General features: G+C 36.6%; 3 protein-coding genes across 3 annotated transcripts; all 3 read right to left on the bottom strand.

Annotated features, from left to right (window-relative positions):
- Positions 1 to 12,989: 12,989 nt before the first annotated feature.
- LOC109004770 lies at positions 12,990 to 14,526 on the bottom strand. Its single transcript, XM_035690776.1, has 3 exons — positions 14,195 to 14,526; positions 13,816 to 13,944; positions 12,990 to 13,141 (listed from the first exon to the last, which is right to left on the bottom strand). Exons 1-3 carry the CDS (start codon positions 14,493 to 14,495, stop codon positions 12,990 to 12,992), a joined length of 582 nt encoding a protein of 193 aa, XP_035546669.1. The 5' UTR covers positions 14,496 to 14,526.
- A 4,225-nt stretch (positions 14,527 to 18,751) lies between these two features.
- LOC108981949 (F-box protein PP2-B10-like) lies at positions 18,752 to 20,643 on the bottom strand. The gene is made up of 3 exons (XM_018953205.2): positions 20,307 to 20,643; positions 19,531 to 19,673; positions 18,752 to 19,442 (listed from the first exon to the last, which is right to left on the bottom strand). Exons 1-3 carry the CDS (start codon positions 20,574 to 20,576, stop codon positions 19,013 to 19,015), a joined length of 843 nt encoding a protein of 280 aa, XP_018808750.2. The 5' UTR covers positions 20,577 to 20,643; the 3' UTR covers positions 18,752 to 19,012.
- A 1,681-nt stretch (positions 20,644 to 22,324) lies between these two features.
- Positions 22,325 to 27,998, bottom strand: LOC109004765 (arginine decarboxylase-like). The gene is made up of 4 exons (XM_035690921.1): positions 27,631 to 27,998; positions 27,459 to 27,530; positions 24,510 to 25,067; positions 22,325 to 23,985 (listed from the first exon to the last, which is right to left on the bottom strand). Exons 1-4 carry the CDS (start codon positions 27,661 to 27,663, stop codon positions 22,963 to 22,965), a joined length of 1,686 nt encoding a protein of 561 aa, XP_035546814.1. The 5' UTR covers positions 27,664 to 27,998; the 3' UTR covers positions 22,325 to 22,962.

Raw genomic sequence — 27,998 nt, forward strand, 5'->3', positions numbered from 1 at the left:
CAGCCTAAGATTAGAAGCGATAGAACAAGACCGCAGCATGGATGAGGTACCAGAGCATTAGTATCGGTCTATGCATATGCATATGCAAAGTCATATTTGTATAATATGACCTTAAAATCATCCACATTGGCTTATGAGAGCATTAGCATTGGTCTATGCATATGCATATGCAAAGTTATATTTGCATAATATGGCCCTAAAATCCTCCACATTGGCTTATGCATATCTAAATATTTAGCTACCTATGAACAGTGCTTATCCAAATTTGGATAACCACTATTCACCCTACAAATCATATTTTAATTATTATTTATCTATCCTCTCACTCTCTCTCTCTCACAATCCTTTCATTTTCTCTCTCATTTAACAACACAACAAACATTCACTTGCAGATTCATTTTATTATTATAATATATTATATATATTTTTTTCATTTTATTATATTTTTAATATAATATATAAAAAAATATATTTTTTATTATTGCATTTGTATTATTAATGTCAAATGTATGTAGTGGATGCTAATTGCAAAATATATATAAAAAAATTGATTTTAGCAAAAAATTAATAATAATAAATAATAATATTTTATTATTATTTTGTCTCAAATATGCATAAGCCAATGTGAAAATTTTGCTTGAATAGTAAAGTGGATATGCAAAAGAGGTGATTTTGCATATGCATATGCATATATCAATGCTAATGCTCTTATTCGATTAGTTATCTCCAACTCAAAATTTGGCTAAACATGTGACTTTTTAGCTTTTGATTAATAATTCTAAATTTAAACTTTATATTGAATTAGCCATCTCATTATCTATGATAATAAAAATTTATTTTTTAATAGAATTTTTTATTTCTTTAAATGTTTTTTTTATTTTTTTTTCTTTTCAAAAGCTCCTATCATCCCCAACAAATAATATAAAATAAAATCACAACTATTGGCTAGACTACTTTTTTTTTTTAATGATCTCCAACTCTCCACTTTTTTTTTTTTTTTTTTTCATAATCTCCAATCTCTACATTTTCATTTTCATACTTTTTTTATTTTTATTTTTATTTTTATAATCAAATAATCAACTCAAGTGGCTAACCAATGACAGCGTGAAACAGAGAGATGCATGAAGAGAAAGATCAAAGAAACCTGGGCTTGGGAATAACTGGTGACTCAGTTGAAGAAATCCATTTCAAGTGAAGTACGATCTTCAGCTCAACATGTTATATTTAACTCCCTCGCTACCGGCATCATGCATTTCTTCCCACTCAATTTGTCTACCTGAAAACTCTGTTCAAAAGCCATTCTAACCAAAAGGAAAAGTAGTAAAAATCTCAATACATAACACAAAATGCATCCTCATATATAAATATATATTCCAAAGTCTCAAAACGTTGCACATAATATAATGCACACAAATCCAGATCTCACAGCAAATATCCTTTTCTCAGAAAGAAAATAGGTACCAATCTCTTACTAATCAACTTTCTTCTTTTGGCCAAAGCTCAATGCCATGGACCACAATGCCAGAAATCCAGTTAACAACTTGAACATCCTTCAAGAACATCTTGACCTCGCCTGCATGATCATCAACTTGACTGCCATTGAAGTATTAGAACAGCATACACAGCAGATCACTCAAGTTCCAGATCATGCAGAGGATGCTACCCATGAACAAATCAATGATTCTGATGTGCAAGCTCAGACTTCATCAAATGTGCAAAACACACGCCATAGTTCCTTGGTTCATTTACCATATGGACCCTCATTTTGTTGATACATCATGTACCTTTATGTAAATTCAGAGGTTGTTATGTTGCTGTACAAATTTACTGTAATTGTTTTATTCCTTTAGTTTGTTAGGATTTGTTTTCTTCTTTTAGTATAAAGCTGCATGCAGCAGTCTGTAAAATGTACGAAATATAGCAATTCACGAGCACTGCTCTTCCTTTATTCTCTGTTATTTTGCTTTCCTGCCATTTCTATTCCTTCTGTTTCTCCAATTCTTACATGGAATCAAGAGCCATTGCATAAACATATTCTGCAATGACTACTGAAAATTCCAAGTCCTTCTTTCTGGATTTCAATAACATCACCAATCCATATCGTCTTGACCATGGAGACAATCCTTCTCTCCCTCTGGTCCCTGACCTTCTCAACACTGAGAATTACATTACCTGGTCAAGAGCTATGTGTCGAGCTCTTCATGCCAAAAACGAAATAGGCTTCATTAATGGAAGCTTAACCAAGCCTAAAAAGTCTACAGACCCTCTTTATTCTGCTTGGGAGAGATGCAATGATCTTGTCGTTTCCTGGATTCATAATTCCATCAATTTAAACCTCAAGTCCAGCATTGCCTTAGTAGATGATGCAAAACAGATCTGGTGTGAGCTCAAAGAAAGATTCACCCAACAAAATGGGCATCGAATCTTTCAACTCAAGAAAGCTCTCACAGGTTTACAACAAGATTCTGATTCAGTAAGCATTTATTTTGGAAAGCTTAAAACAATTTGGGATGAACTCCTCATCTGTGACCCTCTGCCTGACTGTACTTGTGGCAAACTCACTATCCTTTTTGATAGATATCAAAGGGATTGTGTCATCCAATTTCTCATGGGTCTTAATGACTCACACAATATCACCCGTGACCAGATTATGCTACTTGACCCATTACCTCCCATAAACAAAATTTTTTCCATGATACAACAACAAGAAATGCAGAATACTATGCTCAACAGCCTTCCTTTACCAGATTCCATGGCCTTTGCAGTCAAACAGCCATATTACAAACCTTTTTCCAAGCCTACACAGCAGATTAAAAGGCCATTTTGCACCCACTACAAAATTCAAGGTCATACTCTGGAACTTTGCTTCAAGGCAGGCAATGCGAAGGCTCCCATTTGCACTCACTGCCACATGACTGGACACATAGCAGACAAATGCTATAAGTTGCATGGTTACCCATCTGGACACAAATTCCGTGGCAAGATCCCTCAAAATACCACTCCTTCTATTCATATGACCATCCTGGATACAGAAGACCAATACCATGACACTCCCACCTTTACCAAAGATCAATACCATCAACTAATCTCTTTATTGCAATCAAATGAGGTCTCAATTGCTAGTCCCTCGATTAATACAATCCAAACAGCTTGTCCTCCCTCATCTACCATGAATGGTAATCATCTTTCTTTTACTTCTTTCATTTCCTTAGATAACACAAGCACACACCTCCCTTGGATAATTGACACAAGTGCTACAGATCATATGATCTGTAACACCTCATATTTTTCCTCAATAACATCTCAGGTTTCTTTTGTTGTTAAACTTCCCAATGGCCAATCTGCACCAGTAACTCATATAGGCACAGTTCATATTACTTCTACTTTAATTTTGCACAATGTCCTTTGTGTTCCTTCTTTTAGTTTCAATTTGATCTCAGCTAAACAGCTAACATCTTCCCTTTCTTGTTGTTTTGTATTCTTTTCACAAATCTGTTTTCTTCAGGACCTTTTGACATGGACCACGATCGGCATGGGTGAGATGAAGAATGGTTTATACCACCTACTCACAGAACCTATTTCCCCATCAGCTCTTTTTGAATATTTTTCAATTTCCTTGCAAAAGACAATTTCTGTTTCTGCTGTTGCTCACAAATCAAATCAGGTTTCTGATATTTGGCATTGTAGAATGGGCCATACTCCCATCTCTAAATTACATGTAATAGAAGACCCATCTATTAAAAGGCATGTTTCCACAATTTCTATTACCAATCCATGTCAAATTTGCCCTCTTGCAAAACATTACAAATTGCCATTTCCTGTCAGCACACATAAAAGCAATACTCCTTTTGAACTTATACATTGTGACATTTGGGGACCCAATTCAGTTGAAGCTTATGATGGAACCAAATATTTCCTCACCATCATAGATGATTTTTCAAAGAGTACTTGGATCTACTTGCTTAAAAATAAATCCCACACAAGATCATGCATTGAAACATTTTACAACCTAGTTGAAACACAGTTTCATGCTAAAATAAAAATTCTGAGAAGTGACAATGGCCTTGAGTTCAAAATGACAGAATTCTTCAATAAGAAAGGAATCATTCACCACAAAACCTGTGTGGCAACCCCTCAACAAAATGGGGTTGCTGAAAGGAAACACCAACATCTTCTGAATATAGGCAGATCACTCAAAATTCAAGCAAACCTTCCCAATTCTTATTGGAGTGATTGCATTCTAACAACTGCTTACATTATCAATCGTGTTCCTAGCCCTTTGCTTTCCAACAAAACACCATATGAACTTCTTTTTCATTCTCCTCCTACATATTCTCATATGAGAATCATTGGCTGCCTTTGCTTTTCATCCACCTTATCCCATAACAGAACCAAGTTTGAACCTCGAGGAAGAGCATGTGTCCTTCTTGGTTACCCATTTGGAGTGAAAGGGTATAAACTTCTTGACCTTCACTCTAAAACAGTCTTCATATCCAGAGATGTGACTTTTCATGAATATGTTTTTCCATTTCACCAATCTGACCTTCAATCTTCACCCACACAACTTCTTTTTCAAACACCCCCTCCTGCACCTCTTTCTCATAACAACTCTCTTACTACTTCAGAAACTTCATCTCATTCCCCCACTCCACCTGACTTACTACTCCCTTCCCTTCCACCTACTCCACCTGACTCACCACCCTCTTCCCCTCCACCTGTCCTTAGAAAGTCATCTCGAACCAGAACAGCCCCTCACTACCTTCAAGATTTCCATTGTCAGCAGGCTTCTTCTATCTCACCTTCTCAATTAGGGAACAAGGCTACTTCATCAGGTATCCCTTTTTCTTTATCTTCCTTCATTTCTTATAACAATTTATCTCCTGCATTTTCTTTTTTTTCTGCTACCATCTCATCACACACTGATCCTCAGACCTTTAAACAAGCTGTTAAAGACCTTGATTGGTGCCAAGCAATTGAGGCTGAACTTGAAGTTTTAGAGCTTAACCATACCTGGACCCTCACTGATCTACCCCCTGGAAAAGTGCCCATAGATTGAAAATTTGTTTTTAAAACCAAATACCATTCCAATGGAACCATTGAAAGGAGGAAAGCAAGGCTGGTTGCTAAAGGTTTCACTCAGCAACCAGGAGTGGATTACCATGAAACATTTTCACCTGTGGTGAAAATTGTGACAGTCAGAACCATCTTAGCTCTAGCATCCATTAAGGGTTGGCATCTTCACCAATTTGATGTCAACAATGCTTTCCTTAATGGAGAGCTCAAAGAAGAAATATACATGAGAAAACCACCTGGATACCATAAAGGTTCTCCTCATCAAGTTTGCAAGCTCCTCAGAAGCATTTATGGCCTCAAACAGGCCTCGAGACAGTGGTATGATAAGTTTTCTTCTTCCCTCATTCAATTTGGATTCACTCAGTCCAAATCAGACTACAGTCTTTTTACTCATCACACTGCCAACTCCTTTACAGCACTACTTGTCTATGTCGATGACATAGTAGTTGCCAGCAATCAAGTTGAAACCATTTATGTTCTTAAAGACTTTTTGAACAAACATTTCAGAATTAAGGACTTGGGTACATTGAGATATTTCTTAGGCATTGAAGTTGCTAGGAATTCTACTGGTATTCACTTATGTCAGAGGAAATATACCCTTGATATCCTTGCAGATTCAGGCATGCTTGCTGCCAAACCACTAAAAATACCAATGGACCAAAACCACAAGTTAAGTAAATCAAGTGGCACTCCCTTACCTGATCCCACCCCCTATAGACAACTCATTGGTCGACTTCTTTACCTTACCATCACAAGACCTGACATAAGCTATCCTACCCAAGTTCTCAGCCAGTTCATGGACCACCCTTCAACAACCCATCTAGCTGCTGCTTATAAGGTATTAAGATACCTTAAGAATTCACCTGGCCAAGGGATTTTATTATCTTCCACTTCAGAAATTCAATTACAAGGATATTGTGACTCAGATTGGGCTACATGCCCTGACACTCGAAAGTCCATCACTGGGTACTGCATTCTTCTTGGACAGTCCCTCATTTCTTGGAAATCCAAGAAACAAACTGTGGTTTCCAGGTCTTCTGCAGAGGCTGAATATAGAGCCATGGCTTCCATCACCACTGAGTTAACTTGGCTAAGACAGTTGTTTACAGACCTCTCTTTGTCTCACCCTCAAGCTGCACAATTATTCTGTGACAATCAAGCTGCATTATACATTGCAGCCAACCCAGTCTTCCACGAGAGGACAAAACATATAGAGGTAGATTGCCACCTAATCAGAGACAAAATCTTAGAAGGAAGCATTAAAACTGCCCATCTTTCCACCACTTCCCAACTTGCTGACATATTCACCAAATCTCTACCCTCTTATATGTTGTATTCACACCTTTCCAAGATGGGAATAGTTAACATCTATTCTCCATCTTGTGGGGGGGTATTAGAGCAGCATACACAGCAGATCACTCAAGTTCCAGATCATGCAGAGGATGCTGCCCATGAACAAATCAATGATTCTGATGTGCAAGCTCAGACTTCATCAAATGTGCAAAACACACGCCATAGTTCCTTGGTTCATTTACCATATGGACCCTCATTGTGTTGATACATCATGTACCTTTATGTAAATTCAGAGGTTGTTATGTTGCTGTACAAATTTACTGTAATTGTTTTATTCCTTTAGTTTGTTAGGATTTGTTTTCTTCTTTTAGTATAAAGCTGCATGCAGCAATCTGTAAAATGTACGAAATATAGCAATTCACGAGCACTGCTCTTCCTTTATTCTCTGTTATTTTGCTTTCCTGCCATTTCTATTCCTTCTGTTTCTCCAATTCTTACATGAAGAATTCTCCAATCTCAATCTCAGTCCACAAATCCTCTCTCTCGATTGGAAGTTGACCAACCTGTCTGCAAAGTTGTAAAAATTCCTCATTTAATTGTCGTCGATGTGCACCAAACCCCTCTCTTGGACTCAAATAAGCATTGGTAGCATCACCTTCTTCCACCTCGTTTTCAAGTCTAATGGACACTTTCACAGGGTAGTGATTTATATAGAAAGATATCACCATGGAGTAGATAAAGTATGCCCCATATTTTGTTTTTGGGGAAAGGATTTTTGTCTCAATTCTGCCTATTATGTCAAGCTGACAATAATTTCTAAGATGAGCTACTTCTGAGAATCTGCACATTTTACACACCATTAATGCTATAAATAACAAAATAGGGTAAACAAGCATGCAGTACTCAAGCAAACAGAGAGATGAAAAGAGACCTAGACTTGGGTAGAACCGGTGACTCAGTTGAGGAAATCCATTTCAAGTTATGTGGGGTGTCACCGGATCCCCATATTATACTTAAACTCCCTTGCTGCTAGCATCAAACATTTCTTCCCACTCAGTTTATCTATTTGGAAACTTTGTTCGATAATAGGCAAAGACAGAGACTACAAATCAAGAAGAAAAGTCTCGAGTTGTTAATGAAAGTATAAATGATTGAATCTATATTTTTATATCAGTTTAATCTTTTGGGACAAGTTGTTATTTCGTATAATTTTATAGTAGAGCTTCTGAGTTCAAACCCAACTCTCTATCAACTTAAACTTATGGGCGCAAGTGGTAATTTCAGGGGAATAAATCACAACCAAAGAACAAAGGTTAAAGGTGCTAGCTATTATCAGAACATATGACAAATTACCCTGTGAAAAATACATTTTGAACTTAAAGAACAAAGATAGCATTGAAAATTGACATTAAAAATTATTGGGACTGTAGTTACAGGCTTAGGCCCTGTTTGGATAGAGATAGTTTTAATATCTCATCTTCTCTCATTATTACAATTTTTTCAAATTTTTATATAAAATATAATAAATAATTCAACTTTTTTAAATATCAAAACAATAATAATATTAAAAAATAATATTCTAATAATATTTTATTCAATTCATTTAAAATCATCTCATCTTATCTCACTATCTAAATGAGCCCTTAAAGCACCTCTCACGTTCAAATCTAATAAACAAAAATTCAAGCCAGAAAGTGTAATACCCAGTGCCGTAGCTCAAACTAGAAGGGAGGCCAAGCCCACGACGATTTCGTTTTGGTATTTCCCTTAATGCAATTTTCTTGCCAGACCGTTTTATTTTATTTTATTTTTTCTTTTCTTTTATTTGTTTTTCCATCAGTTTGTTCACTTCCGAATATCCCTACACCTCAAATCTATTATTTTATTTTTCCCCACGTCTCGGCGGTTTTCTTTTCTCTTCCATCACACACTCAGACTCTTACTCAACCACGGTGCCACTCGCTCGATTCACTACAACATGATCAGTCATCCTCCAAACTTTCTCTCTTGCTCCTCTTTTTCTCTATAAGTTCTTTCCACCCCACGATCCAGTCACTGCTCAAGCCCTTCTCGGTTGGCCTCACTGCCTTGAAACATAGAAGCATTTTTTTCGTCCCATGCAAACCGTGTAATGCAGCCCTTCCCGTCCAGAAAAGCACCGTAAACTCCTCAACCCACGGCCTCAACCCATGCATGGCAACACCCCGTTAGCCACCGTGTGAAAGCTGCCCAGCCACCCTGTCTCCTCCTCGGTCAAACAAACACCGAAGATGCCTCTATTTTAGTCCCCGAAAACAGAGCAAGTTTTGCTCTGCTTGCCACCGTTTGACGCAGCCCAGCCGTGCAGTACCACCAGCCACTGCCACGCCCCTTCCTTGGCCAGGCCACCACAAGCCGCCAGTTCCGTCCGTTGACCCATATCCCTCAACCATTCAATACAGAAGCGCAGCCTTACCAAATCTGAAGGACCTCTGTTTTTGCTTCCCGAAATAGAGCCACCACTTGCAGCTATCCCCAGCACTTTCTCGCTGCTATCAACCACGGCAAGTGTATACAGAAACTGCAGACAAGGACTTCCCGTCACCCCAGTCCGCCGCAAGCCGCCTCGGGCCCCAGTAAGCACACGCCGTTTCTTTTATTTTTGTTTTCTCTCGGTTTCTCTCCGTCTCTCCCTCACTCTCTCACCGTGTGTTTCTCTCGTTCATCCCTCTCTCCCTCTCTATCATTTTTTTTTTCAACTGCTCAAGCGCCGCACCCACCACCGCCGACCTCAGCTAACTCCGAGTGCTGTCGCACGTTCCCTTCCTTCTAGGTGAGTCCCTGCCATCGCTGTTTTCTTTTATTCATATGTGTATGTTCATCACTAGTTTTTCTTCTTTAGGTGTATTTTTATTTACATATATATATATATATGTACGTATATATATATATATGTAAAGTTTTAACGGGTACTTTCTAGTTTTTAATCTAATATATATATATATATATATGTATGTATATATATGGAAGGTTCTCTCAGTTTTAACCTAATGTTCTTCGGGTGAGAAGTCTTCATTTTTTTTTTTCGGTTTATTTAAATGGGAATTTTGCTTTAAGTTTCAATAAATATTATATTGTGTTTTGATAATATTGTTAGTTAAAGGAAGTAAACCTATTTTTCTTAAGAGATGAATTTTTCATGACTTACTTTATGGAATTTTAGTAACCAATGTATTCTTTTTATTTATAAAATATTGTTGGTATTTTAGATATTTTGAATATTAATTTTTATTGAGTTCTATATTTATCATAATACTTATTAGATAAATTTTCTTCTTCAATGCGAATTCAAGTAAGTGGATACTGATGATCTTAGAAAATGATGGTATTTTTAGGTTATGAGGATTTTTTAGGTATTGAAGGATTAAAATAGGTTATTTTAGAAGGTTAGGCTTAAATATCGAAATCTGTGATTGATTGAAAATTTACGAAAATTATGTGATTATTTTATAGGTGAAGATTTATAGTCGACTCGACATTTTTGAGGAAAATTCTAAAAAGCTAAGTTATCCAGGTAAGCGGGGTTCATATACTAGTTTTGCATAAAAGAAATGAAATGAGGTTGACTTTGAAAATATTCATGTTTATTTTTGAAAAGAAATCTAAAAACGACCTCAGATGTTTGTTCTGCATATGCATAAATTCAATATAAGAGAAAGTGTTTTTCTGTCATGACTGGTGTAGACATGAGCTAGTTTTGTGCACTTTATTTCTGAACTATTCAAAATAGCGAATAAGGAATTCTAAAAGTTTTGTTATGAGCCAATGAAAATATTTTGATTTTGTTTAGTCGAACATGTGAAGCAATCTAAAGCAATTAAGTATTTTGTTTTGATATGATGAGTCATCTAAAAATCTTGGCATGAAGTTCTGATTCTGTATATGATTGTAATCGGATTTTCGATGAAATCTGTTTTGTTTCTGTTAAGGCCCAGCCACGGGTATAATGGTTTATAACCCTACCACGGGGGTGAAACATGGTATACGGCCCAGCCACGGGTATAATGGTGGTTTATAACCCTACCACGAGGGTGAAACATGGAATATGGTCCAGCCACGGGTATAATGGTAGTTTATAACCCTACCAGGAGGATGAAACATGGAATATGGCTCAGCCACGGGTATAATGGTGGTTTATAACCCTACCACGGGGGTGAAACATGGAATATGGCCCAACCACGGGTATAATGGTGGTTTATAACCCTACCACGGAGGTTAAACATGGTATTGTCCCGATGTGATACTAAACAATGATATGATTATAATGTTTCAGTTTAGAAATGCCAACGGATTTTCTTTTTAGAATAAGTTTATTTTTCTGGAAATTTCGCTCTAATTTTTTTGTACAAAGTTTTGTTTCTGCCTTTTGAAAGTAAATGTTTTGTTATGTTTATCAAATGTTATAAATGTTCATGTTTACATGCTAGTATATGCTCTCTGCTTGCTGAGTTGTTGATAACTCACCCCTTAATCTTCATAATATTTCAGATGACATTGATGGTTCAGCTGAGGATCAATATTAGAGTTTATGGAATAGATTAGCAGTGAATGGTTGTTAGGTATCCCGTGGTATTAGTGTTGATGTTGGAAGTTATTTATATTTCTTAAGTTTGCTTCAATGGATTTAGACAGTTTATGGAGACTTATGTTAATGTTTCATTATTTCTAATTTGTTATTTGAAACATGAAGAAGAGTTGATTTTAATTGGGTTGTTAGATTGAAAATTGGATAGATGAGTTTATATGATTTATTTAATTGAAGTATTTACGTTTGATTTGAGGTTTGGGAAAATATAGATTCTTGAATTTGGAAGTACTTTAACCTTGTTAGAGTTGATTATCAGGTTATATGAGTTAACTCTCCAGACCCTCGGGGACGGGGCGTTACAGAAAGTATATATCCACTTTAAAAAGCACTTGGAGATTAGTCTATCTGAACTTCGAACAAGTTTTCCAAAATAATCATTTAAGCAAAAACAATATCTTTAAGCAAAGGGTATATCTTTAGGGTATATTTTTTCAAAACATGTACTAATCCATCTTTAGGACCTCCTATGACAAGGGTATATCTTTAAGCAAAAACAATATAGAAAAATAGCCCTTAATTCCTAGCTTATAGCAAGTAAACATGACAGGGTAAAGATAAGTTTAACTAGGTTGTGTCTTTTTGCTGATTACCATATTGTTACTGTTTTCGATAAGAATCGGATTGTCGCAAAGATGGAAATAAAGAGTCTTCTTGGTCAACATGTTTAAGGATGAGGACGATGATGACGACGAAGAAATGATCTCTTGATAATCAGGAGGCAAAAACCTCTCCCACACCAGATTCGAAGTTGCAGCGGATTTGAAGGCACGGGAGACCAGCGACAACCTTCCTGCATCCGGAGGGGATGTGCAAGAGATAATGTTGGTAATGCATTCTTCCGGCAGTGTTCTGGTGACCATATCGATTTCTGTTCTCTCATGTGCTTCTCCTTCTCTCGGAAGTTGTTACAAGTTCAACGTATGCACACACATATATGGTCAAAAGAACCCCAAGGAAAAGCATTAAAACGAGGGTAGAAGCGCAAACTAGAAAAAGCTTGAAAGGGACTCGGGCATGAGCTAATTTTAGATATTTTATGAATAATAGTACAAAAATATTTAAAATAATAATGCTAAAATATTAAATAATAATGAATAGTAGTAAAAAATAAGTGAAAAATAATAATAAAATAATTAATAATAGTAGAGTAATACTCTAGTATCCAAGCGAAGCCTAGTTATAGTAGGAATATCAAAATCATCTCAACTCATCTCATATTATCTAATTATTATAATTTTTTTCAAACAAAACATAATAAAAAATTTAATTTTTTTAAATCGTAAAATAAAAATAATATTTTTTTCAACTTTCATTTCAATTCACTATCCAAACCAGGCCTTAGAATTGAGAAATTACTGTAGTTACAAAGAGATTTCGTAAAAATAAACTTACAAACTTACATGACTTCATATGATACGTAATATCTATTTTATAATAAAAATAACTTTACAATCTAACTTGTCAGATCAAACAATATTAGTTTATGAATTTACTTCTATAAAATCTCTTTAGACTAAGCATTTCTCTTTCGAATTTATTAGGACAAACATTAATTTTTACGAAGAAGTCGGTTTTTTAAAGAAGTTTTGAGATCATGGTTTGAATTTTCATAAAAATTTAAATATATATATATATATTTTTTGTGAAAGAATAGGGAAACAGGATCTATGAGGTAATAATACTGTAGCCACCAAAAAAATTGGCAAAAAGTAGACATCCATAGAAGAATGGAAACATATGCTTTACTTACAATAGAGGCAAAGCTCAAGCACCACTGACAACTACCTCTGTTACAAAACACATTCTCCTGCATGTTTATCTATATGGTGACACCCCAAGCAATTGCTCCATGCCAGTTGTTTATCTATATGGACAACGACACATATACATATTCCCTTTGGACCAAAGATACTGGCAGAAGCAACAAAGCTTGGTTTCATCAAGTAATGCTTAGATTTATTCATTATTTGGTGGCCCAAGGAAGTGGAATGAATAATTAACTGCTCATTATCTTCTTCACATCTTCTTGAACTTGGTTCTGAATGTGCTTCATCTTTGGCCCAAAGAGAACAACCATTGCAATGACTTGGTAGTCCTGCATGCGTTCTGCAATTGAGGCAATGCTTCCTCGCTCTAGAAGCACCGTATCTAGAAACAAAGGCAGATCACCTTCTAAGAGTATGCGGTTGATGCTCTTATAAAGGCCAAACTTGTATTTTAAAACTGCTTTTGCTTTCCCTTTGTTGTTTGTTTGTTTTCTGAACATGTAGACAATTTCTATGCAATTTTTATGTTGACAGGTTTAATAAATATGACCCTAGGCTTTTTTTATTCCTTTTTTTTTTTTTCTTTTTTTTCTTTTTTTTTTTGTTTATCACAAATCACTTGCAGTTGTTGATGTGATACGAAGCCTTGTCATAAAGTAGCTGAAATATGAAACACATGAATGACAAGTACCTCTCATGTAACAAAGTTTCTGGCAGACTTCATTAACCTAATTTCTGGTCAAGTACCTTGGATTAGCACTGTTCGCCCGACCTGACCCGACCCGAACCCAAGGCTATTCCGTTACCCGATTACCCGACCCAAATACTGTTTCGGAATACCCGATTACCTTTTTTTTTTTTTTTTTTTTCCTCTGCTGAATCAGTTCTTTATTTTTGATAATTCTTTAGTATGTAAGTTTGTATATGCTGGGTTAGAACACGAAATGATCAAATTATCAAAGTATACTTGTTCCTAAATTCCAGCAATGCAAGACAATAAATAGATACAGACTATTATCCTCTAAATAGGAAGCAAGAAAAAGTGCACTAAATTACAGCATATACAAACGACATTACTATTATCCTCTAAATAGGAAGCAAGAAAAAGTGCAAAATGCACATGAATATGTCTCCAACTCCAAGAATCCTGTGTGGTAAGCCCCCATGAATATGTCTCCAAGAATCCTACAAACATATAGTTTCAGCATAAGACATGAAGCTCAAAGCAAATGCACATGAAGAACATGCCCACAAAAAATAAAAAATGGTCTTACTCTTGGATTAGCTAGTTTTGGTCCAAAAGTAATTCAAGTAATCTTCAATCGATCTCATTTAAAATATTATTCAAAGTTATCTCTACATGAAAAAAAATTATGTTAAACATATAATTAATTGAAAAGACTATATGAAAATAATTTTCAAATGTGAATCTTACCGGTTTCTAACTTGTAGCTTTCAGCATCTTCCATTACATCTTGGGAGTCATAATTAATGGAGGGAGCCATTAACCAGTTTTGTGTGCAAATAAGAGATTCAACTGTTGTTGGGGCCAATGAGCTACGAAATGAATCTAAGACACGACCTCCAACGCTAAATGCCGACTCAGAAGTAACAGTAGATATGGGAATAGCTAACACATCTCGAGCCATATTGGCAAGGATCGGATATCTGATTAAGTTCACCTTCCACCATAGTAAAATATCAAAGTCGGGTGTCGATCCTTCAACACTTTCCATGAAAAATATAGGAATTTAAATCTAATATGAAAAATTCGTTGGAAAAACTAAAGATGAAAAATTCTGTTGTGGGAAAAAAGGAACAATCCTGATCCAAAATAAACTATGAGCTACAAAAACACATACAAGAGGTAGAACTCCCACCGCCCACAGACCCTCACACCCTGATACAACAAATCCTGCACTATTGAAAAGCAATTTGTGAAAAAGAACATTATAATACAACAGAGAAAGAGCCAATAACAACTTTCCCTGGTGACGCATGCTATGATTTGACTTAAATACAGACATTTTGGCTCTCATTACTGACTTAACATCGTGGTTTTGGGGTGTGATAGGAGATATGCAAATTAACAGGTACTAGAGGCCACCTGTTATCAGACTCTAGCAGTATTTTTAAATCTAAGACCATTAAAAAAAAAAAAAAGGAATCCTATATGCCTACACGTGTGACTTTGAGATGGATCTTTAAGACCATTAAATAGTCACATTATGCCTACAGGTGTGACTTTGGCTGTCTCTCTTTCTTGGGGACAATCTGATATATTAATCCTGCCTCAAAAAGTGTGTTCTTGTAATGAAGGACATGGAGAAATCGTATGTGCGAATTATGCTTGCCTTTTGGACAAGTGACAACACCCAAGGAACCCCTTAATAAAATCAATCGACCATCTCCCTAGTATTAATGGTGTTGTATATGTACAGGTGATGAAAGTTAGGACGCATGCGGAAGCGGAAACAGTTTTTAAGAGCCTCTGGATGCTGCATCAAGCTTATGTAAATTGAAAAATAATGTACCCATACATGATCAAATAGCTAGAGAATTAATATAAGCAGGACTGCCTCACCATAATCAATAAATTTTTTTTTTAATAACATGATTGTAAGTATTAATATAAGCCACCTTGCCCTTTTGTCTCCCGGATAGACTGCAGGGAGAAACAGGATTTGAAGTCATTTATCATAACCTGAGATCTTCATATGAGAAATGTTCATAACAATTTGTTTGCATCGGAAGAGATGCTTCTGTGCTGGAAATTATTATATAGGACCTTCTGTCAAGATGCTTTAGTCAGAAATTGGGTAACTTTAAATGAAGGCACTTACGGGCAAGTGGATCATTGCAAAACTTAACACTAATTAATGCCAAAACTTTAAATGAAGGCACCCTAAACATGTAGTCAATTTAAACAAAGGGCTAATGCTCACAAGATGGTTGGTTTTTGTCACTTGTTTGCAATGGTGTTTCATACAAACAATTAACTTTGGTTGAGGAAAGGATGCAAGGGAATAATGGGAATGAAGTGAACTGTTTTAAGCCTCAAAACAGAGTGCATAGCAGAATTTTCTGCACCTCCATAGACAGCTAGTAGCTTTAGTGCATTCATGCCTTTAAGCATCCCTCCATTCAATCACAATCCCAACTACATAGACTAAGGACACTAGTATTGAAGAAAACTAGCAAGAAACATCATTTTTTTTTTGTTTAAACATAGCAAAAAACAGCAAGGGTGAATCCCTTATAAACTAGAAAATTACAACATAAAAATCACTAGTTTTAATAAAATCCTTGGTTGCTTAGTAAGACCATTAACTTAGGGAAAATATTAAAAATACCCATTCTCATCTCTATTAATTTAACACATAAAACAAAGGCTTAAACATAACCAAGAACATAATTTAAACTCAAGAAAACACAAGGAAGGGATACATCAAAAATGCCTTACAAAGCACACGGCTGGGAGTAAAACAGAGCACAACATAAAAATATTATCCTTCCTCTATTCGGTTACCACCAACTAGAACAATCATGAGAGAAAAAAATTGAGAAATCAGTCTAGAAACTACCGCACAACAATCGGCCAGCACAGAAATTCAAAAATCCCTAATACATGGCACGATTTCAACCCACACGATTTCAACCCTAAACCAGATACCAAATTTTACCAACGAGCATAATAGAACAGAGATGAGAATGGGTTTAACCCACTAACCTTTTCGCTCGAGTTGCGATGGAGAGAGTGAGATTTGCGAGAGTCAGCTACGATGGAGAGAGCTACGATGGAGGAGAGCGGCTGCGAGGGAGAGTGTCGACTCGAGCGGCATTCCGTAAGATTTTAGACGAAATCGGGTAAACGGGTAATACCCGTTTAAAAACGAATCGGATAACGGGTATTCCGTTTCCGTTTTAAAACACAATCAGGTCGGGTCGGGTCGGTAATTCGGTCGGTCCGGGTATTCGGCCTTTTTGTTCACCCCTACCTTGGATGATGCTGTAAAAATCATGGCCAATATTCAAAGGGGAAAGAAAAGTCATTCTCCAGCTCTCTCCCAAAGATTTAATGGGAAAAGTTATAGGCTTATAGTGGTGGTGGTTGCTAGTATCAGTGGCGGGCATGTGCATACAAGCTACACGAGAGTACTCCCAGCTTCATTTGCCCTGCCACTACCTTAAAGCTGAAGCAAGGATTTGGCAGCTAGATGCACTTCTACACAGTATTAATGAACTACACATTGCAAACTACTATAGAATATAGGGAAGGATCAGAGGCTCCAGTTATAACAGCACATTTGCTTCTAACATCCAGCTGATACTCCAAAGCTTTCTCTGTAATAACCTCGCCAGGGATCATACATAACTGGTATCCGACATCGGATATCAACACATAAGCTCCCCACAAACTTACCCAAGACCCTCTCCCATACCGACTTTCTTTTTACTTGCAAAAAAGGCTCATTTTGGTATTTGCGAAGGGTGTATAACCAATAAGCTCCCACACCCTTTTTCCCCATCAATAGGTGCAGTAGTTCCTGCTAGATGCTCTATTCCTAATAGATCGTTGCTCTTCTTTGGTCATATGAAAGGATGTAAAGATGAAAGTTTATTAGTATACCAACAAAAATAGAGATGTAAAGAGCAAACCCAACCAAACAGGATTCAAAGCTAGAGCTATCCCCTCTCCACGGCTCCACCTGATGAAAGTGAAATATTTCAGGTTACATTCTATGTTTTGACAGCTCCTAGGCTACTCATTTTGAACTTCGATAAATGCAGAAAAAAGATTCTTCACCCATAAATAATGTTTTGATCCAACCTAATAGGCATTCCAAGCAACCCTATCGAATGTCACCTCAAAACTGTTTCCCTTTAATTTGGTCTCTGTCCCACTAGGCTATGGGTACACTTCTAACCTTCAACTCCATGGTAAGAGATTTGAAAAAGGTGTATTGGGATTTGAAAAAATTGAATTGTTTATTATATTTTTTATGGAGATTTGAAAAAAGTGTAATGATGAGATGAGAATTTTTTGTTTTGTCTTGTGCCCCAAACCTGCCCTTATTCCAAAATCATGAAACTATAAAATTTGAGAAAGACTAATCACATCTGTGTCATATCACAACAATCACATATAATCCAAAGTCTCACAACTTGCTCGTAAAGCACACAATCTAGGTCTCATAACAAAGGGCCCTTCCCCTTCCCCAGAAAGAAAATAGGTAGCAATCTCTTACTAACTTCCTTCTTTTGGCCAAAGCTCAATGCCATGGATCACAAGGCCAGACTTGCAGTGAAGGAATTCAACCTCCTTCAAGCACATCTCCATGGTGTAAATAGAATTAGTCAAAAAAACATTATCCATGTATTTAGCAATTTAGAGATATATAGAGTTTATTTACAATAATAAACAGAAAGTGTGAGTTAGAAATAGGCTCCCTCTTTAACAAAGAACTTAATATGATTAGTGTTAATAAAGGAAAATATTCAAGAGAACTCAAGGGAAGAAAATCAAGCCTAGAAAAGAGAAAATAGAAAAGAAAGATTAAACGAGTTTAAAAAAAAAAAAATTGTAGGGCTAACTTTAAGAACCATATGCATACAATTATTTGAAATTTTTTTAGTGGTCAAGGTGTTGCTTTATTGTTTTGAGCGGCCCCTAAGATCCGTCCCTAAATATATATTCCCCTAAATAGGAATAGAAGGCTAGAAAACTCAGTACAGCTTTTGTTTTTTGTTCAGTGCTACCTTTATTTTGTTATTTATTTCTTGGAAAAAACTAATCTTCCCACTGGTAGCTCCCGCTGTTGCTCTTGATATTGGATGTTGGATTTGCAAAACGTCTTAAATTTGATCCAAGCAAGGTGACATGGTAAACTTGCAGCAGGGTACCATGGATTCCACCCCTTACCTAGGCTACGTTCAGGCAAAACAAATGATATTTCAGAGATTGCTGCGAATGCCTTGGTTGTTCCTACAGTAGATGAAGTAATTCCTCCTTTGTAGAATATAAGCGTTCATATAACCATAGTTTCCCTCATTAACAATCCCAATACAAAACACAAACAATGCATGCAATGTATTCACAATACATGCATATATATATAAATATATATATATATATATATACCAAGTCCAAGTCCAACCCTCAAAACGTTGCTCATAATATAATGCAGAAAAAACAGGTCTCACAGCAAATGTACTTTGCTCAGAAAGAAAATAGGTACCAATCTCTTACTAATTAACTTTCTTCTTTTGGCCGAAGCTCAATGCCATGGACCACAAGGCCAGACTTCCAGTTAAGGACTTGAACCTCCTTCAAGCACATCTCCACCGCGCCATGATCATCAACTTGGCTGCCATTGAAGAATTCTCCAATCTCAATCTCCATCCACATATCCTCTCTCTTGATTGGAAGTCGACCATCCTGTCGGTTAATTTGTAATAATTCCACACTTGGATTCAAATAAGCATTGGTAGCATCACCTCCTTCCACCTCGTTTTCCAGTCTAATGGATACTTTCACAGGGTAGTGAAACCCATAGAAACCATCCACCATGGAGTAGATAAAGTATGCCCCATATTTTGTTTTTGGGGAAAGGATTTTTGTCTCAATTCTGCCTTTTATGTCAAGCCAACAAACATCTATAAGATGAGCTACTTCTGAGAATCTGCACATTATACACACCATTGCTAAAAATAACAAAAAAGGGTAAACAAGCATGCAGTACTCAAGAAAACAGAGAGATGAAGACAGACCTAGACTTGGGTAGAACCGGTGACTCAGTTGAGGAAATCCATTCCCAGTAATGTGGAGTCTCTCCAGATCCCCATATTATACTTAACTCCCTTGCAGCCAGCATCAAACATTTCTTCCCACTCAGTTTATCTATTTGGAAACTCTGTTCAATCATTGACACAGACAAAGAGATTACAAAACAAGAAGAAAAGTCTAGAGTTGTCAAGTGGTGATTTCACACAGTATTATAGTAGAGGTTCTGAGGTTAAGTGAGGGAGAGTGTGAAGACAAGTATAAATATACGTTAAATCTACGTATTCTCATCAGCTTAAACTTTTAGACACAGGTGGTGACTTCACAGGAATAAATCAGAACCAAAGAACAAGGGTCAAGGTGGTATCAGAACATATGACAAATTACCATGTGAAAAATAAGTTTTGAACTTAAAGAACAAAGATAGCACCAAAAATTACAACTAAAAATTATTGGGACTGCAGTTACAGACTTAAAGCACCTCTCACATTCAAATCTAACAAACAAGAATTCAAGCCAGAAAGTATAGCCACTTTAAAAAGCACTAGGAAATCAATCCATCTGAATTTGGAACAAGATTTCCAAAATAATCATTTCAGTCTCACAACATGTACTAATCCATATTAGGAACTCCTATGACAAGGGTATATCTTGAAGCAAAAACAATATAGAAAAATAGCCGAGTTCGTAGCTTATAGCAAGTAAACAAATCTAGGTAGACATGACAGGGTAAATATAACTAGGTTGTCTTTTTGCAGATTACCATGTTGTTACTGTTTCCGATCAGAATTGGATTGTCGCAAAGATGGAAATAAAGATTCTTCTTCGTCAACATGTTCAAGGATGAGGATGATGACGACGAAGAAATGATCTCTTGACAATCGGGTGGCAGAAACCTCTCCCACACGAGATTCGAAGTTGCAGCGGATTCGAAGGCACGGGAGACCAGCGACAACCTACATGCGTCCCGAGGGGATGTGCCGGAAATAATGTTGGCGATGCATTCTTGGGGCAGTGTTCTGGTGATATCCATATCCGTTCTCTCCTGTTCTTTTCCTTCTCTCGGAAGTTATTACAGGTTCAACGTGCGCACGTACATATCACATATATATACACCTATGATCGAAAGAACCCAAGGAAAAGCTTGAAAGGGACTCAAAAGGAGAATAAACAATAATTATTGCAGGCCAAGTTTGTTGGGCAAACTTTAAGAAGAAGTTTGAAGAAGTCAAGATGAGGTAAATTATCTTAAGAAGTTTTGAGATCATGTTTTGGATTTTCATAGATTTTTTTTTTCTTTTTTATAACAGACATATGCTTCATTCCACAAGGAAATATATGTATTATAGAATTTTCTAAAAAATGTATGATTATTATAAATTTCTGAGTAATTAAGGAGTTGTTTTTTAGAACAGCTTTTGTTTGCATTTTGTTATTTATGTATTTGTTTGTTTGAGCATGTAGACAATTTCTAAGCAATTTTAAGCTTGAAATGAAATATTTCGATAGCGAGACGTTCAATTTTTGGATTAGTTATATGTGTGTGTATATATATATTTAAAAACATAACTATTAACTAATCTCCACTGGTCACTAGTTCAAATCCTCTTAAGGCTACTTGAAATTTACTTGTTCGTTAATTTCAAAGCCTTGTAGGATTAGTTAAGGTGTTCGCAAGTTAGTTCGAACATCCACGATTATCCAAAAAATAATAATTAACAAAATAAATACATGTATACTTAACTATATATCATGTATGTGTATATATATATATTTGAGATTTATAAAATCAATATACATTTAAAATATTAAAAAAAATGTAGAGACAATGGTGTTAAAAGATAATATCATAAAAGATCACAATTATATAAGAGCTGAGAAATTATTGACAATAATGAGATTTTTTTAGAGAGAGAATGAGGGGACATATTTAATATTCCAAAAAAATTAAAATTATATAAATGACTTTGAGATTTTGCAATTAAATGAGTGCCATTTAGATTTGGAATTTACAAAATGCCATCCAAACTCGAGAAAATTACAAATATGCCATTAAAACAGTTCAAAACGGAATATAGTCAAAGACGCAAAATTGCAGTCGAAATGACCAGAACAGGCCGAAATGGGCTAGAATTTAGAACGAAACAGAATGGAAATGTAGGCGTTGTTTGTTTTGAGAAAACATTTCATCTCATCATTATAACTTTTCTAACTTTCAATACAAAATAAAATAAATAATTTAATTTTTTAAAATTTTAAAATAAAAATAATATTAAAAAATATATTCTAACAATATTTTATTTAACTTTTTAACTTTATTCTCATCTCATCTCCGAAAATAAACGAGCCCGTATTGAACTGGATACTACACCGAAATGCAATATTCCGGTCATGACCGAAACGGAACGGAATTCAAAACAATGCCAGAAACTGCTGCCTTGCTCTTACAGGAAATGAAGTAATATCCCTCCCTTCTTATGTAACTTAAGGAGAACAAATGTACCTGTTAATTGTTATAGTAAAGCAAAATGCTATTCTGTCGCACGATTCATCCTAAATGTTTCCATCACTAATCACAGCTGCTAATGTAAAACAACCACTTAAAATGTTTATTTAAGTGATAGACATGCAAATAAAAATATGTCACATCAAAACATATGATTGATAATAACAAAATCCAAAGTAAATAATAACATCACTCCAAGGGAAATGAAGTAATTACTCCCTCCTTATGTACCATGGGGGTAACAAATGTACCGGGATCACTATGTTTTTTTCTTCTTTTTTTTTATGTCGGAGAACCTCTCCAAGGTAGAGCCCTTCAAACCCACCACTGCAGAGTAAACCCCGGTTCCGTGCACCGCATCTGGGATCACTATGTTATCCTCCCTTAAGGACCATTCCCATCTTAAATACTTTGATCGTGTGGAAAGAAAAGAAAGAGAAGTTCTTAAAAAGTGCTGTGAATAATCGAATATGAAAACAATATTCATTTTACTTCAAGGGTATGAAAAAAGAAAAACATAAGATTTCATCGCTGCAAACAAGCCTCGATAAATTGGACCCAACAAAGTGAAGCCTTGCATAAAGTAGCTGAAATATGAAGCACATGAGTGACAAGTATCTCTCATGTAACAGTTTCTGGCAGACTTCATTTACCTAATTTCTGGTTAAGTACCTTGGATGATGCTGTAAAAATCATGGCCAATATTCAAAGGGGAAAGGAAAGTCATTCTCCAGCTCTCTCCCAAAGATTTAATGGAAAAAAGTATAGATTTATAGTGGTGGTGATTGCTAGTATCAGTGGCAGGCATGCGCATAAATGCTACACGAGAGTACTCCCGGCTTCATGTGCCCGGCCACTACCTTAAGCTGAAGCAAGGATTTGGCAGCTAGATGCACTTCTATACAGTAATGAACTACACATTACAAACTACTATAGAAGATAGGGAAGTATCAGAGGCTCCAGTTATAACAGCACCTTTGCTTCTAACATCCAGTAGATACTCCAAAGCTTTCTCTGTAATAACCTCACCAGGGATCATAACCGGTATCCCTGGAGGATATGGACATATAAGCTCCCCACAAACTTTCCCAAGGCTCTCTCCTATACCGACTTTCTTTTTACTGGCAAAAAAGGCATCCCTGGGAATCAGGCTCATTTTGATATCTCCAAAGGGTGTATAACCATTAAACTCCCCATACCCTTTTTCTCCATCAATCGGTGCAGTAATTCCTACTAGATGCTCTATTCCTAATATAAGCCTCTGAATATCATCTCTACTAGTTCCAAGGTTGATTGCGAAAGTAATAGATCTGTTCCCAACAAGTTCACAAACGATCCCATGATCTCTGCACAAGAATTCATCAGCTTCATAACCAGACAAACCAAGCTGCCAAAAACCAATAGTAAGTCGCAAAGGATCAATGGCTGGAAAGTTAGAAAATCTTGCAAGGTCAAGCACTAAAATGCCAGGTATTTCCTTGATCAAGTATTTAGCTTCAAAGGCTAATTCCATTGCTCTGTTGAAAATAGTATCTGGATTTTCACTTAATTGAGATCTAGCAGCATCTAATGATGCCAAAAGCAAATAACTAGGGCTAGTGCTTTGAAGAGTTTGGAGACATCTACATATTCTTTCACGATCTACCATATTCCCCGACATGTGTAGCATTGAGGACTGTGTGAGAGAGCATAAAACTTTGTGAGTGGACTGTACTGCAAGATCAGCTCCTTGCTGAAGGGCTGCATTGGGAAGCTGGGGATGAAATCCAAGATGTGCCCCATGAGCCTCATCAACAATCAAAGGAATTCCATGCGAATGACACAGCTGGGAAATTTCAGTCAAGTTGCTACATATACCATGATATGTGGGGGAAGTGATAAATACTGCAGCTGCCCTTTGACCTTCCATCTCTAGTTCCTTGACTGCTTGCTCTACCTGCAAAAACAGCCAACTTGATCCGTAAATAAGTATAGTTTTAGTAACAAAATGGCTGCTTACTGTTACTAAAACAAAAGACAAAAAAGAAAATGCCAGTATAAAAATTTTGTTTTGGTCCCTTGAAAAACTTCATTGTTAATATTACACCATCACCATAGTTCTAACTCTATTTCGGGACTACATTGGAATACCAATTTATAATCAGCAAGAAATGGCCTATAAAGATGAAAAGATTCGTTGTTTGATTGACGTAGGGCATCCGAAAACAAAGGTCCCGACTAATCCCGGGGTCCACAGGCCCTCGACAAGGAGTTTCCTGCACCTGCAGCTTGGAGAATTCAAGGGAAAAAATCACAAGTCCGATGGCCCCTAGAAGTTGTTTGCACCAAATCATAGACCTGGAAGGAGCAAACCACCAAGACCAAGGTCCTTACCACTTGAGCCAACACCTAGGGGTTAAAGTTGAAAAGATTACAATGCTAACAATGTTGTAAGCATGTACATGAATTTTCTAAACTCACATGTGATGAAGTCACGCCGCCGGCAATGTCCCATTCAAAATCATACTGAGGAATGATGTACTTGGGTCGTGCACCAGATAATACCATGGCAGATATAGCAGATATATGGGAATTCCGAGGAAGAATTAGAAATTCTCCAGGAGAACAAGTTGCCATTATTGCTGCTTGTATTCCACAAGTCGTACCCCCAACAAGAAACCATGTCTCTGATGACCCAAAGAGTTTGGCTGCTTCTCTTTGTGCTTCTAAAATAGGCCCCTCCGGAGAAAATAGGTTGTCAAGCTCTGGAAGCTCAGGCAAATCGTGGGAAAATGGTTTTAAACCAATTATTTGAGTTAATGATGGTGGAGCAGCACGACCTCTGTTATGCCCAGGGAAGTGAAAGCTGGCAACATTTTGTTCAGCTGAAGCTTTCAATGCACTAACTAAAGGAGGTAGGCTATCTTGCTGGGCTACAAGAGAACGGGAAATTAGAAGATCATCCTTGGTGCCTAACTTGTTGTATTCTGTAAAAGTGCCCTTGTCGTGCCTATTTTCTGGTTTTATGATGCCTCTTTCCTGCAAGGAATTATCAAGAGAGAGATTTAGAGAATGATTTTGTATAAGTAACTCGATTTCTTGAAAGTCCAAAGGGGCATGGGAAACATACAAATGGATACACCCTACTTGCAAGGAAAAATGAAAAGAGCAAGTCTTTGAAATCTAAAAAGCTAGAGAGTTGGCAGCTGTTGTGAGCAGCCATCCAAACATAAAGGTAATCGAGGCTTTTAACTCTGTCACCCTTCTCTTGCGGTCTTCCAAAGTTGGAGCATTGTGTTCTTGTCAAATACACCAAAACAAGCACGAACGAATTATCAAGATAGAGATTTAATGAGTTTGTACAAGTAACTCAATTTCTTGAAAGTCCAAAGGGGCACGCACAACAGACATACAAATGGATACACTCAACTAGCAAGGAAAAAAGAAGAGAGCAAGCCTTTGATATCTAAAAGACTAGACAGTTGGGAGCTGTTGTGAGCAGCCAACCAAACATAAAGGTAATTAAATATTATGGCTTTTAACTCTGTCACCATCTCTTGCAGCCTTCCAAAGTTCAAGCATTGTGTTCTTGCCAAATTCACCATATAAAGCACGAACAGACCGTTCTCCAAACTTCTGAATTTCTACGACTTCCTAAAGGATTCCATTAGCATGCCAATAACCCCACTCAATCCAAAAAAGTGTTGAATATTGCTGCCCATAAGTTTCAAGCCAAACCACAGTGTAGCAGTAGATGGTCAATGTTTATTCCATTTTGTTTACACTTACAACACCAAGTCTTTACTACAGCATGTCTGTTTGTCAAGTAATGCATCATTTAGATCTTACCCATGTGGGCCATTCGAGCAAAAAAGCTAACCTCAAAGGTTGTTTCTTCAAATACACTACCAAGGAAATAAAAACCCAACTTAAGGGATAAGTGCATTGAAGAAGTTTTTTTTTTTTTTTTTTTGGATCAGTAAAAAAAAAAAAACCTCAAGGATCTGTCTTTTATACAGAATCAAACATACATGATCGTTACCACCTCTTCTCCACCTAAAGGAATACAACTTGTTGAAGAACAACGAAAAGAACTCCAACTCCCTATCATGGGCCAATCTAATAAATGCGACATCCCATTGGGCATATTATCATAGATCTGCAAATGTTCTGCAATCAAAGTCTCCGTATAAAGGGATCACCAAAAGAACTCGGGGAATATTGTCTTTAAGGGCTGGTGCAGCACACATTGTACCAAAATGCCTCAAGTAAGAGATTTAGACAACAGCAAGCGGTGAAGAAACTTCTAAAACCAACAATTTGATTGCAATATATTCTTTATCGGTTCACCTTTAACAGAATGCATCAACTTTCTGATAGTTTTTCTAAGTTCAAAGAGACCAGAACCGTCACCCCCCCGCCCCCCCGGCGGTAAAATTAATATAAAACATAGGACGTAATCAAATTTTTGACCCATTTGGCACTAGAAGATAAAAGCTTCATCACCTGTACATTTTCAGTTAAAAGTAAAATATTATCCAAATGTGCCCGATTTAAAATGATTCCCTTTAATGATCCCACAATTCTTGTGCCTTAGAACTTACCCCTATATGATGATTTCAACAGTACCTCATTAGAACTGCAGGATAGATATTACATGTTAGTTTAAACCTTCAAGTTGAAATACATGCATTTTGAAAATGACAACTCTCAATAGATAAATGAGCTGTAAAATGTGAGAAATAGTGTCGTTCATCTTTAATTTTATCATCCCTAGACACACTGGCTTGATAAAATTCAGGATCAAGACTAGAAATATTTATTGCCAAATCATTAGGAAGACGACCAAACTTATGAACTAAATAGGGCCCCTTTGATTGTACCATGCAAATTGAACGTCTGTTTTCATTTTACATGTTCTGAAGGTACTAATCCATCATCTCGAATGTACGCCGCGAAAATGTTGAAACCATCGTCATAAATTGTGCTAAAGAACCAATATATGTTTTCCATCCTCTTGAAAGTTCCCGCTCACGGTATACAATTTTTCACTATGCATAGCAGAGGGCAATGAAAACATCCAATTTTCATGGGACACCTACATACTCCCAAATCATTCATATTTTAGACCTTATATATTAATAACAGTCCCCGAACTGTTATGGCCTTCCAAAACAACAAATATTAAAATTTGATGGCCTTTTTTTTTTATTGGCACCGGGTGTCCAAGAACAACATCCCGACTAATTGCTGGGTGCACAGAATCTCGGTAAGGAGTTTCTACAAGTGCACCTCGGATAATTCAAAGGAAAATATATATTATGTTAAGCATCTTTTTTCCAATAATTTTCTGAGTAAACAAACAAATAAAATATTACAATTAATTGAATGCAGTGCCTTGAAATTTGAAAGGAAAAGTAACCAACCCACCTGAGAAAGACAAAGTCTTGATCTTCTTAAAGGCCTCAAACTCCAATTATTAGCAAAACCCAAGTGAAAACTCTGTACCAAACACAGAAAAGACAGATATAAATTGCGAGTAGACATCTTAATGCATATACTACAGAGAGAGAGAGAGAGAGAGAGAGAGAGAGAGAGTTACAAGGTCCAAAGACACGGAAGTGCAAGAATGCATTATATAATAAGGTAAGTATCACAGTAGTGAAAGGGAGCTCCGAGCACTCCCAGTATACAACCCCAGCCGGCTTTTTTTTTTTACTTTTTTCTTCTATTTTTCCCTCTGAATTTCAAAAAACATGTCTGCTCAGAAACTTCTCTCTCTCCTCTTCCCCTCTCCCCTTCGCGCCCAGACCGACGAGCCCCCTCTCCTTTCGCGTCGCGCCTTCCGTGGTGTGGCCACCGTTCAATGGCGCCTCCCTCACCCACCGCCGGATTAACTCAAACCTACCGCCGAAGTCAGCAAAAGAAGCCCACTTATCATCTCATGTACAAGCTTGGCTCAGAGCACTC

This window comes from Juglans regia, chromosome 6, assembly GCF_001411555.2.
Source record: "Juglans regia cultivar Chandler chromosome 6, Walnut 2.0, whole genome shotgun sequence".
Taxonomy (NCBI): Eukaryota; Viridiplantae; Streptophyta; class Magnoliopsida; order Fagales; family Juglandaceae; genus Juglans; species Juglans regia.